Here is a 15,899-nt window from a genome sequence, read left to right as displayed (position 1 = left end):
ATGCAAAAGAGAATGAACTTTTGACACAAATTTTATATGGTCAATTGTGAGTTTTGAAGAAAAAATGGTGAATTAATATGAAAGTGAGATAGTGTACTACTTTAAGTGGATCACTTGAACATGTTTGTGGCAAAATGTGTGATTGCGGAAGAATTGATATAGCAACAAGTGATGAATCGAATAGTATATTAGTAAAATGAGAGCCTTAACACTTGGGGGAAAAAAAACATTTTTTATTTTGGTAAACTGGATAATTATATTAAAACTAAGTGGTAGCCACCACAGAATTACAAATACGATCTTGGGTCACGCCCAACTTATCCGAAAACAAAAGACTAGCAATTACAGAAGGAGGAGAAGCAAATACAACAAAATCATCCTCCATATTAGCTCCTAACTTGGCAAGAGCATCTATGCAACGGTTAGCTTCTCTAAACATTTTAACACTATACATTGACATTTCCCTATAGGACTACGTAATGATTCCAATTTCTCTTCTGCTGACAATAAACTTGAGTAGCTTACCTGATGAAGCACCAAACCTCCCAACTTCATATGCTTTTGCAAAAAAGCCTTACTAGCACTTTTGAAGTCTCCTGCACCAATTTTCAGGCTAGCAACCAAGTGTCCTCTCCTATCCCATCCACTGCTCTGATCCTGAATCTACTTCAGACTAGCTCTACATTACGAAATACCACTTGGGGAAACTCGAAGAGCTCCCCTTCATTCGTTGCTAAGCGAAGGTCTTAGGTCTTCAAATCAACTCGTGCCTTTTCAAAGAATCTTGCACCTATGGGCATACAACCTAGCAGGGCCTTCCTAGGCATTATCATCATGATAAGAAATCAATTAGTTTTTAGTATAAAAAAAATTAAAATCCAAATCCCTTATTTAACGACAATTTTATGACCTAAACACACTGTACATCAGCTTTGAAATTATGATTAGGAATTTATAAAATTATGGAATAATATGAAATAAACTATATGTGTTATATTTTTTCTAATGCATTTGGGAGGTAGAATAGTAAAGAAAAAAAAGATATAGTTTTATTATTAAATCATTCATCTTTTTATTTATATTTTATGCAAATAGGGATAAAATCGATTTCGCTTCCTTTTTATTAACAGTTTATAAAAGTTCTATAAATATTTGAATAAAGTATGAGGGAGAAATTGTTTTTTGGTTATTGACATTGCCTGGATTGCACGCCATCGGAGTTTCATTTTCTTCCATCCAAATCTAATAGTGTTTCTGTATTTTCACGAAGTATTTTATTTCTATTTTTGATGATTGTAATTGGTTGGAAGATTTGCCTGCTCAGTTTATGTAGGCTGTTATATCTTTTTTGAGGAGAAGATAGAAAATAAATCTTTATTGAACAAAGAAGAGCGAATTGCAATATGATTCTAAAACTAAGGGGAGGTTCCCCTGTCCATAACTGATCAAACTAAGTACAAAAAGCAAAATTTACCAGTTGCAGGGCCTCCTTTTCCTCATGTCTGGGATAACTAGCCAATGGGCATCAATAAACATGCAACACATACTCTCTACACTTACAAAATGGTATTTTGGTGATGGATGAGCTCACTGTAACTGAGCTATGGTTCATTCCGTAACTGCATGGTATGTAGGCTGTTATTTCTTATGTACCCATGTAATTTTTTAGTAATAAATATACTTCTAATTCTTTTTTAAAGGGTTCCATATGCATATCCTGGGGCTCCCACAGTTGGCTAAGAGGGAAAAGAAATAGAACATTTAGGGGAAAATCAAGAAGTCATGATGAAAATCTGAAATTAATTGATGCTTGATAGGTTTTTAAATGACATCAAGTCTTAACAAATCAAAATGAAATAGGTATAAAAGCAGACTACATAATTCAAGGAACAACAAACAAAGAAAGTATAAATTACTGCTTTTATCTACATCACTGTTCCAGTTCTCAGAGCTCAAGAATGAAATCCTGAATCACTGAGGGAAGTATACCTTGGGCACTTGAATTCTAACCATGAAATTATTGTGTGCAATCACCAAAAGGAGATGCTCCTTGAAAGCACAATGTAGATATATTGGGATCAACTAAATAACCAACATTTTTGAGAAGAATGCATCAAAACCCAATAATCAAAACTGACTGGGACTTTACTCATCGACCATCAGTAGAAGTGAAGGAATCTGCAAATCCAGTAGGCCTTGCTGGAATACTTCCCTTGCTACTATTAATACTAGTAAAACTGACATTGCTTTCTGTTTCCTGCCAAGCCTTTAACATCTGTGGAAGGGGCAGACTGTAATCAATTCCAGAGATATACTCTGATTCATCAGTCATTGGCTTCCATTTTTCAACGAGTAGAGACAGCACATTCACTGCATGGCCCATATCAGGCCGATGATTTGGCTCCCTCGCAGTACAATGTCCAGCAAGTTCAGCAATGATAGAGATGCTCTCAAAGGTCTCTTCATCTACTTCGATAGCTGTATCAATGGCAGCCATAAGAGTCTCTTTGTTTGATTTGATTCGCCAAAACCACTCGGCCAAGTACCGGCTTTCCTCTGAGCGACTCTCATCAAGTGCCATTAATCCAGTCAAAAGTTCCATCAACACCACTCCGAAGCTGAACACATCAGCTTTAGTTGTGATTTTCCCCATCACTGAAACCCATAGAAATGATATATAAGGAGACTCTATAAGTGCATCAAACCATGTGATATAAAGACGAAATTTTGAAAAGGCTATCATCTCAAGAACACCCAAAGATCCTGACCCTTTGATGATCAAGAAATTTTTTACCTTGGAATTCAAATACAATTGAACAGTATAATTTGGACATACACTAAGGATCAGAGTAATAATTCTATAACCATATCATACTCATTGGAAGCAGTATTTAGATTCACTTTTTTAATTTCTTTACACCACATACTTGCATATAGTTGTGTTTTCTGAAATCTGCAGTTTAGTTTTGATCTCTACTAGAACAATCTTTGTCAGAAAAACAGAAACTTGAAATAGCTATGTTGCAGGTTGTCAATCACCTTGGAGCTTTTTCAGAAATAAAGCATATTAAAAAGAAAAAAGTTTTGGGCTAACAAAACATAGAACTAATTAACAAGAACAGGAAAGAAAAGCTTGCGTTTGGTGTAAAATATAAGTAAATGTGCATTCTAAATAATGTGGGAAGCGTGAAGTAAAAATTGTTCTAATTTAGTCTTATTTAATTTTGGGGTCACTTGGATTTTCTGTTAGGTATTATTAGTTAATTAGGTAATTAGTATTTTATTTCCTACCATCAAGATTATTTTTGAAAAATCATTAATGGGGATTTCCAAAGTCAATTAGAACTATTGTTTCCTAAGTCCACTATAATTAGGTTTAATAGTACCTGTTTTATTAAGTTGTGACCTCAGCAACTCAATAAAATTCTAATTTCAAATACTCAGAATTGGAAAAGCTTTACACAACTGAGACCACAAATTACCTCCTTTTGCAGTTTGGAAATGGAATTAAAAGGCATTAGAAGGGGTTAGGCATGCCATCTTAGAACAGACTAAAAACTATAAAAAATATGAGATTATATACAAAATGCAAGAATGTTATCAAGATTATCTTCACAGTAGTAGTAAATCATAGCATATGTAGTTTTGTTTTACATCCTCAATATCTATGATCTAATATCTAACCAATGCCAAAATTGAGAATTCACAGGGGGCCAAAAAGGAAAAAAAAAAAAAAAAAAAAAAAATCTTACCAGCATATTCAGGTGCGAGGTATCCAAATGTCCCAGCAAGCTTAGTAGCAATAGATTTCTCACCATCTGGAGCAAGTTTGACTAACCCAAAATCTGAAACTTTTGCCCGAAAGTCATTACCCAAAAGAATGTTTGAAGACTTGAGATCTCGGTGTATAAAGGTTTCACGAGCCAGATTATGAAGATACTCCATTCCTCTAGCAACATCCAATGCAATTGAGAGCCTCCTGGTCCAAGATAGTGGCTCCAAATTCAGGCTCTCCCAATGGAAAAGATGCCTGCTTAGAGCACCCTGAGGCATATACTCATACACAAGAATCCTTTCGTTGCCTTCGATAGAGTACCCCAACAGAGATACCAAATGGCGGTGCCGAACCTTAGACAGAACAGCAATTTCAGCCTCAAATTCATCCAACGCTTTGCTGCCAATCACCCCACACTCCATTCTCTTAACGGCTATTTTTGTCCCATCTTCTAATTCACCCTTATAAACAGTTCCAAATCCACCCCGGCCAAGCTCATTTTCTGGTGCAAAATCTTTAGTCACCTTGCGGAGAACTTGAACAGATATGATCAGGTTCCCAGACTCAATCACATGAGAATTTTCAGTTCCGCTGCTGGTGTCACTTGTAGAACTAGTTCCAGTTAGAGTAGACAAACTTCCAGTGGTGTTATTCGTGACTGCAATCTTAACCATATTTTCTCGATCAGATGGGTCTCTAGGATGAACCACAATGGAACTAGGAGCTTCTAATGTGTGTTTCCCCTTCTTACAACAGTATACAGATAAAATAATCACCAGAAGAACCACAACTGCAATAACAGCAGCTCCAACCAAAATAATTATTGTTTTCAATCCTTTGGAGCTTTTTGGTTGAGATTGCTCTGAAACAGAACTAGAAGAATTAGAGCTTGAGCCCCTACGTGGGGGAGGTGGTTTATAGGATGGTGATTGTTGTGCAGAGGCGGAATGGGGTGATGTATTATTAGAGGGAGAATCTGGACTCATGGGTGGTGGATTCTTAGCAGGTGGTGGATTCTTAGCAGGTAGTGGAGCCTCAGTCTGATTAGCAACAAACAGAGGATTTCCCTCAGTAATAACCTTCACACTTCCCGGAAATTTTGGTAGTGGTGGCTCAAGATTGTTTTCGCTCAAATCCAATAATCTCAATGATTTCAATTCAGTAAAATTATCAGGGACTATACCATTTAAATTGTTTCCTGCAAGCCTAATTTCCATCAAAGAGTCTAATTTTGCAATTGAAGGACTTAGAGTACCATTAAGCCCATGTCTTGGCAAATTTAAAATAGAAACCTGGGAATTGGGGTTGCAACTCAATCCCAACCATGGTCCACTACACGGGTCATTACCAGACCAGTCAGAAGCAAGACTCGAGGGATAATTCACATCACCAAGAAAATCCAAAAGTGCAATAACATCAGGGGAACATTTTATCCCAGGATCAGGTTGACAAAAAGAATTGTAAGCACAAGAAACATTACCAGCTTTAAACTTTGGTATTGGACCCATTAGCCTGTTATTGTTCAAGTCCAAGTTGTCAAGCTCCAAACTTGCTAAACTCTCAGGAATCAGACCAACAAGTTGGTTTCCATTGAGGTTGAGATCTTTCAAGGATGTCAGGTTTCCTATGCCTTGTGGAATAGTCCCTGTGAACTGGTTTCCATGTAGCCAAAGCTGTGTCAGTGAAGTCATTGATGCAATTACATCAATTGGACCAGTCATCCCTCCACCACGTTGATCATTCAGCCACAAGATCTGCATCAATGACTGTCCAAAACTAGCTGGAATCACACCAGATAAGTTGTTATATGAAAGCTTCAAGTTTGAGAGAGAAGGTAATGTGCCTAGAAATTCTGGCAATGGTCCGGCTAAATTACTATATACCAAAGAAAGATTTGTCAATTGAACGGATTTTGCTAACCCATCTGGAAGAGACCAACCAGTACTCGCATTAAGAGGATTGTAATCCAAAGCCAGAACACGAATACTGCTAAGTTCATCAAAGAAATCAGAGGGAATTGAATCGAATTCATTATAATCTAGGTAGGCAAATTCTAACTCTGACAACCCACTAAAGGTGGGCAATGACCCATTGAACTTGTTTCTTTGAAGGCCCAAATTGGAAAGCTTTGAGAGTTGGTTAAAGTTTTGAGGCAAAGGTCCTATGAGACCAAGACTCTGAACCTGAATCTGTGACACTTTATCCCCTGAACAGATCACATGAGGCCAAGATGGAGGGCCACATGGGTCATCATCTCCATTGCCAGGCCACTTGAGAAGCTCTGGATTCTCCAACCCTTCTCTGAAATCGTTCAGAATTTTGAAGTCACTAGGGTCTGTGACACTATTTGCCACTGTGAAAAGGCACAGGGCAACACAAATGCACAGCCCAACCTCCATGAAGAAAATAGCAAATGCCAATGTACTTAGAAAACCCACATGATTGCTAAAACTCACTCGCTCATATCACCAAAGTACAACATGCAAACAAAGACCCAGATACAGTAAAAGAAGAACAGCGTGATTGGGAAGTGAACTAAGAAACAGGCATGCAAAAGTAAAGGTTTTTATGAAAAATGGTGAAGACCCAAATGGGAAAATGGAGGTTTTATGTTGGGACAAAAACTGTTAGATAGAGATCAGCTTCTACTTTTGTGGTTTTTATCCATTTCTCGATGGAATAAACCTGAAAGCAGTAGTCCATCTCCACGATGACTGTCTCTCTCTCTCTTTGCCATCCCTATCTTTTTCACCTTTTTTGTTTGTTTCTGCTCTCTCTAATTTACATTTTATTATTTAATAAAACATCTTATATTCTTATCAAAAAGGACTGTGCCGGCTTGGGCAACTTGAAGGGGACACAACACATAGACATAGGAGCCACATAGGAACTAATAAATGTTGGAAGCAAAAAAGTTTAGTAAGTGTTTACAATTTTTTTCACAACTATTTATATAATAGGCTATAAACGACAGAAAAAAATTAAAAAAAAAATTCATATAAAGATAACATACAACATACATATCATCACAGTTTATTAGATAAAATAATTATGGTAAAAATCATAATTTTTTATGTAGTATTAGAATGAATAAGCAAGAGTGAAAAAAATAAGCAAGAGTGAAAGTATAAAAAAAATATATATATTTTTTATTTATTTATTTATATTTTTTATGATGGGATAAAAAAAAGGATTTTGATTTCACTAGCTTTGGGTTTGGTATAAAATCAAGAAAAAACTTTTGAAAATAATAGTTTACACTTGTAGGTATGTTAGGCTCAAAGCTAAAATTGTGGGTCCTGCAAAGATTATAGGTTATGATGTCGGCCTATTGAGAAGAGTGCTCCGGTAATTTCGGTTTGGAAGTTGCTATTCCTCGTAGTCGTAGGTAGACGCAGCATCTCTTGGGACTAAAAAAATTCTCTGCAGGAAAACAGAATTCCGGGATTACCAGATTCTTCTTGAAAAATAGATGAGAAAAATATATTCTCTTTGAAAAATATTCTTTACTTTTACTCGGACTCTTGAAGAAGGAGAATTGGTGGAAGAAAATGATCAACAACAGAAATCATTGTAGTGTTAGAAGAGAAAGTGAGCGATGATTTAAAAAATAAATAAAAAATAGAAGAGAAATGGCCAAGTGGGATAAATATTTTTGAGAGAGGGAAAAAAGAAGAAGGTTATACATGATATGTTATTTTTATAGCTCAAAAGAGTGTAAATCGATCATTTGTGGTTGGTAAAAGTTTATCAATATATATTTGTTAGGACTAGTGTCACATTCATAACTCTTTTTTCACAATATTTTTTATATTTGTTAAAATAATTAACTGTAAGTAATGGACATAAATTTTTTTATGCAAATCATTATTTTTTTTTCATTCATCACAAACTCAGAATCAATTAGTTCAATAATAATAATTGTTATAACAAGAAAAAAATTACTTCAATAATTTTTTTAAAAAATTATGTCTGTTACACTTGTGATTTGTTATTTGTAAAATGAAAAATCAATTAAATATTTGGCTAAACATGTGAGGTGCTAGGCGGGCTCATAAGTCCTAACAAACAATAAAATATTCATAATTGAAATTAGTATTTGAAATTAAGAAATAGAAAAAAGAATATGCTTCATGTTCGAAATTTTAATGCAATAGACTTTTACTTCTTTTCTTTGTCCGTTCATTTTTGTGGTCAATACAATGGGATTGAATCTATTAACTCCTCCTGGCTCCAAAGTCCAATGACAAGATATTTCAGACAACGCAGCCCCAATAAATTAATAATTAGTTTGTGTCGGCTAGTTCTTTCACCACATGACTTGAATGAATTTTGGCCATTAATTTGTTACTCTATGAACTAGGTTAATTAACGAGGGGTGAAGAGCCGGAGCTCAAGCTTTTAAGAAAATTCTATCCCATAATTAAGTATTTATTAATATTTAATTTGTACCATTAAAGGTCAAGAGCTTTGTAAATTAATTAGTACATCTTCATTTACAAAGTGTTTGATTTGATATTTTTATTATTATTTTAATGTGGAGGTTTAATTAGAAACTATCCTCTAACATTGAGTTTAAAATATAATTTACTCTTTGTGTGTTTGTATTTTCCAATGATTGTTTTTAGAGAAAGCAAGAGGATGTATAACACATTTTATCCTATTTGTATAATTGTATTAATAATTCTCATATCAAGAACTTCGACTAATACTTCCCAGTGATTTCAACAGAAATGTTCAATATTTGAATCCATATTTCCCAACTATCATATTAATTATTCTTACAAATTATGCAACATATGCAAACTTGCAAACTTGTAATGAGTTTCTATAATTATGTGCTCATATAATGCCCTACAAGCATGCTCGCTCAAATGATCCTGCATTAGATGTTGGTGGGAGGAAAAACCCAGCAAAAGCAGAATATATTTTCGAAGGAAAAAATGTAAATATACTAATGAAGCTATGAGATTTGAACTTTATATGCTCGAATACAATGAGTGCCATGGCGGGGCCACAATACAATTTTTGGTAGACTTAGTAATCACTTGCTAGACACGTTTCATATCTTTGATTTCATTTCACACAAAACAAAGTTTAGACCAAACTCGCTAGTCTAACAAGACTTAGGCCGTTTTGTTAGATTACCTTTGGTCAGAGTTTAGTCTCAATAAGCCGTTAGTACACTACCCAAATCCCTGTGTTCTAACTTAACAACTAATTCATCTCAAAGACCAAACTCTTTCCTCAGGCGTTTCCTTGAGCGAAATGTAGCTTTCGTTGAAAACAGTTCATGTGTCCAGCTATCGCTATCTAATAAAAATAGGAAGATGTTAACCAACACCGTATAGCGCTTGTTAAGAATAGGCTACTGTAAGGTTCAGTTAATATAAAATTGCTATGAATTGATGTGAGAGGCTAAAAATATGACTGAAGTGATAAATGAGATTTAAAAAGTTAGCTCAATTGATTCCACATCCTACAAAGCTGATAAAAAATCTAATATAAAGTAAAATATTTAATATAAAGCAATTTCTTAACAGACCATTACGGTGTTTGTTAACACGATTCATAAAATATTAAAAATATAATCCTATCTTTTCATAAAAAAAAAAAATACAAATAATCCCTACTTCCTAGTGGTTATTCTCTGATTGTTGCACAAAAAGGGACCCCTTTAAAAATTATAAGTACCAAGTTATTAATTAGGGTTACATGGGGTTAGAATCTAGCACTTTGAGGTTTTATCTTCTGGACATCCTGGACAATGACAAATTTGTGTAAGAACTAGAGTCATGCTCTTGAAATTGCTTCCTTAAACTGCCTTGGCCAGCCCTTGATTTTTTTTTTTTTTTTTTTTAAATTTTTTATTCCTTGTTTGCATAATCTGTGAGATTTGTGCGTACACATAATTAACTTGCATTGATTGATTACAATCATATGTATCCCTAAAAGCCTTTCACATTAGTTTTAATTTTCTAGATGAATTTTTTTTTTAACCACTTTGGAAGAATCTCTTACAACCTATTACATGACGATTTATAAGCCTATTTATACAAATTATTTAAACAAGTCACATAACTTATTAAAAATTTCATGTGATTAGAAGTTCTTGTAAATGGTCTTTTCAACATCTATGTGGTAAGTTGGAGGAATTTTCCTCCAAATCGATTTGGGTAAACTTTTTCTTTGTGGCAAAAATTGTCGGTATTGGGCCATATGCTCATGCCCAATAGACATCCATGCAAACAATTCGCTATCAAAGAAAACCCTAATTGTAGAGTTTATTGTTTGGAGCTAACTAAGTATACTTTTTTAGACAAGAAAAAGTTGCTCATAAAAGGAGGTGGCTTCCCTCAGCCACCCATTAAGAATAAACCCTAACGTCCATTCTCTTTCTCTTGGTGCTCTTTATATGTTCCATAGTTCTAGGGTCGTATTGAGAAATTTCAATATTTTATCAGCGGACTATTGAAAGTGTTGGTATGTGGGAACCACATGGTTCTTACATACCAATAAGTCCCAAGAGTTTGTAGCGTAGGGGGATCTAGTTCATTACTTGAAATAGTCAAAAGATGACTTGATTCAACATTTTTTGGTTTTACTCATGTGAATTTAAAAGTCTTTGTCAAAACCTAGAGATAATTGTTCATATCTTTATAAATACGACTATAGAGTATAGAGGTGTTTATATTTTGAGTGATATTGAAGATATGACAAATTATTTTACATAAAGCTTAGAAATTGAATGTGTCACTAATCACTAAAAAACAATTCAAATATTCATTTATTAAGTAGTTAAAGTTCGCCAATTACATTCATTTATTACCACATAAATTTGTATGATTTGTGCAATAAAATTCGTAATAACTATAGCATTTTCCTTATTTATTTTCTCTTATAAACCATATTCATATCCGAACAAAAGAAATGGGAAAGGTAGGTCTCTCTCAACACTTGATGCCTAATTACTTTTTGCTTCCTTTTATAAGAGAGAGAGAGAGAGAGAGAGAGAGAGAGAGCGAAAAATGCACTTAGGAGAGCGGGTATTGGTTAACTCTAATGGTTAATTTTATTAATTAAGTAGTTACTCTAATGGTTAACTCTTATCAGGTTAGGCATTTAACAAATCTAGCAGATTAATCTAAGTTGCTTTGAAGCTTCCAAAATTATTTCTTTTTAATGACTTTTTGGCATAAAACCCTAAATATTTGCTCACTCAAATGATTCTAATAGGATATTGGTGGGAGATGTGTAGGAGGCTTTTGTAACGAGTAACAACACATCGACCAAAGTTAGACAGAGTGAGGCCCATGTATTAAACAAATCAATATTATTACTAATGCCTAATGGTAGAGCCGTAGAGGAACTTAGGAATTGTGACCTATTGAGGATATCAGAACTTTAGAATCCAAATTTAGTCATAGTAGCTTTCTCTCATCCACTTTGTGTTTAAAAACATAATATTGTTAGAGACATTATGATGTACAAGCATGCCCTTGAAAGAAAACAATATGAACCAATTAATTAATTTAATGTTCATAAAGCTATATAGAGACTCGACTCCAAGCATTCCAAAGATGAAAAATTTCGGTAATATTTTGCAAATCGATCAAAAAAATTCAAATGTAAAGTGAGCAAAAGTGGTTCATGATGTTACAACCAAAAAATCATATTCTTTGAAGTATTAATTAAACATCATGAACCATAAAAAAGACAGTCACATTATGTATCCATTCGCACATATATACCACCGTAATGATACACAATGAGACCCCATTAACAACTGAAAAGTGAAAATCGTTAGAAACTTACATGTGAAATATCATACTTTATTTAAAGATCCACGAAGCGAGTTGATGGAGTTGAATAACTTGAATTCACCACTAAAAACAAATTAGTATTCTACGTGTAGCTCTCCACATTTCACTCATTTAAAGAAAATCTATGTTGAATAAAAAAAAGAAAAAAGATATCAATTCCGATTCTTTTTCTTTTCCTATATGTTCTTCACAACCAAACAAAGCATTACTTTTTAGCAAAGAAATCTTCAGGTACACATCGCAAAGAAAGTATAAAAAAAGACCATTTTGTCTTTGACAGTGCTCATGGTTCTCACTTCTCAGTTCTTACATCATTAGGAAGGAACTGAAATGCTAAGGGAATGACATAACTAAGGTTTCTCACTTTCTCAACTAAATTATGGGAGAGAAACTAGGAAGTACAAACACTTCATTTAGGGTGCTTACCCATTTTGTATTGACCGTTTTATGTTATAATTTTTCAGAAATTGTTCATATCATTGTATTGTATTCATATCTGTACTCGTATTTATGTTTATGTCCGTCCTTATTAGGAGAGAAATGGCTACTTAAGTAAACGCCCACACCCACATGCCAACTTAGTTTTTTTATTTTTATAAATCCTGTTATGCAGTATGCACATCCTCACATAGGAGAGAAAGCCCAACAAAATCTCATAAATCCCATATCAATTTGACAACGCATTTAAACCTTATTATCTCTACATTTGAGAAGAAGTTTAAACAGAAGCAAGTAAAGAAAAGAAATACAAATCTGAAAAATGTCAATTTTGACAATCCGACAAAAATGAACTAATGAGGACATTGACATTATTATGAAAGCATTAAATATTTATTTCCGCTATCCTCCTCAATGTTTCTCGTATTGCCAATCCTCAACAAAAGCATGTGCCTCAACTCTCAAGATGTCACGCTGTCTATTTGGTAACCACAAAAAGCCTAAGAGGCATATCAAAAAGTCCCACCATCTTCTCTAGGCATTACAATTTAACATGCCGACGAGATCTAGTCGGCATATTAAATTGTAATGCCTTAGATTCCCTAAACAAACCTTAACATTCATATTAGTTTACAACAAAATTAATGTTTATTTTAGAATAAGAATATACTTTTTCTATTCAGTTAACAATTTTTTAAAATACTCATATATGATCTATTCTATATTTTATTTTATTAAAATACCATTTTTTCTTAAATTTTTCCAACCGTTTCTTTTTCTTTATATGCAATAATCATCGTTTATTCTATTTCTTTACATTCAAGAAGTGTAAAGAAATAATAAAAATATTGTGCATAAGCTACTGTGACTTGTTTGTTTATTTGCATTTGCACCGTAGTAAAATCTCGTTTGGCATAATTGTTTTATAATCTATATGGGTGATTTTGGGTTTCACTGATTATATTTTGAGTTTATGCTTTGATATATATATTTATTATATATATATATATATATATATATATATTTAAATGAGCTGGAATGAATACTCTAGAATCAAGGGTATTTAGGAAATCGAGTAGTGATGTGTGAGCTACCATTGTCTAGTTTGGAAGATATTTTTTGAGGAAAGATGTATTCTTCCAAAAAATGATGAATAATAGATTCTATCTTTATTCTAAAAAAAATGATGAATAATTAGCAAAATGTATAATAATACAAATATATACTGGCCCATTTCTTTTTATTTTTATTTTTTCTTTTATAAACTCCAAAGTACAGTAGAGAACATCATATTCCTTCTTATTCCATAAATTGTCCCAAATACAGTGCTAATATATTTAAATAAAAGGAGATATAGATAGAGAGATATAAATAGATAGGAGATATAAATAGATAGATATCACAAAGATGTCAACCTCCAAGATTCGTGTCCAAGTGCCATTATTAGTAAGATATACTACTGGAAGTGGAACCATTGCTTTGGAATAGAGGAAAAGTACTAATCATAGCAGGATTAACGAATTTAAATCTGTTTCATCAAGAAAGCAAATTTACCGACAGTTTCCTTCTCTAAATATTGTTCCTCATATCCTTGAAATGTCATTTTCATCAACTGTTATCTGACAAAAGCATCCATATTAATTGAAATAATTTCATGAAAAGATAACATCAAATATTTCGGCTTCAACTATATGTACTTTCTCACTTTTTTTTTTTCTCTTATCTTCACGTCCTTTTCTCCCTCTCAACTACTCCATCGTATCTCTTCCCATTCATATATTTTTTTTATAGCGAAATTACACCAATCTTCAAACCATTAAGGTTTTATGAATTGACGTTCTCCATTGAGGTTGATTTAAATAAATAAAATATATAAGTTTATGCTCTCATTATGACTCGAGTATGAAATAAAGATTCACACAAGAAAAACGATTACAACAATCTCTTTTCTTTTTTCTTTTTAACGAACCTTAGCCTCAACCTCAGTCTTGGCAAGACTCTGCAAAGCACTATTGATCGTTGCAAAGCACTATTGACTATTGAGCAATTCACGTATCATTTGATATAGACAACTTTTGTTTTTAGTTGGATTACACTAGTCTTAAGTCTTAACATCTAATCGAGCTACGAATACAAGTAGGCAGCAAAGGGGGAGGGGCAGTTAGGCTGCCTTTTTGTTAACAATAAATCTTCAGTCGCTTAGTGTTGTTATCGGTGTGAGTTGTAAGGAGTCTTGGTCTCAAGTCGAGAGCTGGGGCATCATAATAAATACAACATATAAATCATACTCTCACACATTATGACTTCCCTAACATAATATTATCTTCTTCTTCTTCTTCTTCTTCCATTTTTTTTTTTTTTTTTAAATTTTTAATTTCTACTTAAACCATAAACAAAATGACATTCCTTTCTTAAGGCCTGTGGAGGGATGGCTATTCCCCCTTTAGGTTTTGTATAAATGAGTAGACAACTTAAAAATAAAAAATAAAAAGAAGGTAGATTCCATTAAGTTAGCTTGAGATTTGGATTAATGCCAACTAGGTTTGAGACATTTCAAAATTGACAAATTTGATTTCTAAAACTAGCTTGGTTCCCTAAAACAGAGAAGAGAAAATAACTAACAAGCCTAATAATGTTTAGAAACTAAGTTGGCTTTAGAGACCAAATTAGTTAGTTTTGAAATGTCTTGGACCTTATTAGTATTAGTGCAAACCTGAAATTTACCCCTAAAAAATATTGAATATATTTTGTTAAGGATGTAAGAGTGAGAGAGAATTTAAACTTATTTATTTTATATATAAAATCTCAAGAGTGAAAACAGGAATATCATTTCATAAAAATTGAAAGGGAGGTTTTTGTAGTAATTTAACTAAATTTCTTTCTTTCACGCTATTTCAAAAGAGTATGAAACACGTGCGTGGGCGCATGCCGGAGATGACCTCTCTTAGAACACGGGGCGGCAACGCATGTAACTTATCTCATTTAACAATTCTTTTTCCATCATCAAATTCTTAAAGAAAGTCTGAAAACTTGAACTTTGGTTGGCATATTTCTTTGCGAGATTCTACAACAAGAGTCTAAACTAATATAAAAGGGTATATATGTATGGACCCACTTAGACCTTGGAATTAGAAATTCTTGAGCATCATGATCTCATGAATATGATGATAGGCTTTAGAATTAGAATGTCAATTTAATTTGAGAAATGGTAAATGCTATTACATACCTATTGTTGCACACAATTGTATACAGACTTTTTGAACTAAAATTGTGACTCGAAATCAAGATTTCAATGCAAAAACTGCGTATGTACACAGTTGTGCGCAACAATTGGCATGAAATTAACATTGCCTTTCAAGAAATCCTGTTGGCTCAAGAAGTGATGCTCGCTCTGTTGTCTTTCTTCCTATTCCTAAGCCACTAAATAATGAAAACAACTGACAGGCAGTCCGTTGGGATTAAAGCATATAAATTTGGAAAGGAAAAGTAGCTCATATCCGATTGAAGAATTTGGATTGATAATTCTTGAGCACTGATTGAATAACCACAAGATGCAAATGGTGAAGAGAACACTAGTTAGGCCCATATCATATCATATAATTTGACTTTAGAAGTCCATCACATACTCCCCAAGAATACAGAGAAATGAAAAGTAATTTTCCTTTAAAACAGAAATGTTGGTTAATTTTATCATGCCTAAGCTATCTTGGGAGTTTTGGGATGGGTTTGAAACTTACATCTAAAAGGCCTTCATCTATTTTTCTCATTCCCCTTATTTTACTTAACCAAAAAGACAATATTTTTTCTATAGTATTTTTTAGGTACAGATCTTCAGATTTTATTTATTTATTTATTATAGATAC

At 33.3% G+C, this 15,899-nt stretch overlaps 1 protein-coding gene across 1 annotated transcript; it reads right to left on the bottom strand.

The window, feature by feature from the left end:
- Positions 1-1,783: 1,783 nt before the first annotated feature.
- Positions 1,784-6,542, bottom strand: LOC126725063 (receptor protein kinase TMK1-like). Its single transcript, XM_050429564.1, has 2 exons — positions 3,753-6,542; positions 1,784-2,655 (listed from the first exon to the last, which is right to left on the bottom strand). The coding sequence occupies exons 1-2, from the start codon at positions 6,172-6,174 to the stop codon at positions 2,150-2,152; spliced, it is 2,928 nt and encodes a 975-aa protein (XP_050285521.1). The 5' UTR covers positions 6,175-6,542; the 3' UTR covers positions 1,784-2,149.
- Between the last annotated feature and the right edge of the window lie 9,357 nt (positions 6,543-15,899).

Source organism: Quercus robur, chromosome 1, assembly GCF_932294415.1.
Source record: "Quercus robur chromosome 1, dhQueRobu3.1, whole genome shotgun sequence".
Taxonomy (NCBI): Eukaryota; Viridiplantae; Streptophyta; class Magnoliopsida; order Fagales; family Fagaceae; genus Quercus; species Quercus robur.
This window is presented reverse-complemented; position numbering and strand designations above follow the sequence as displayed.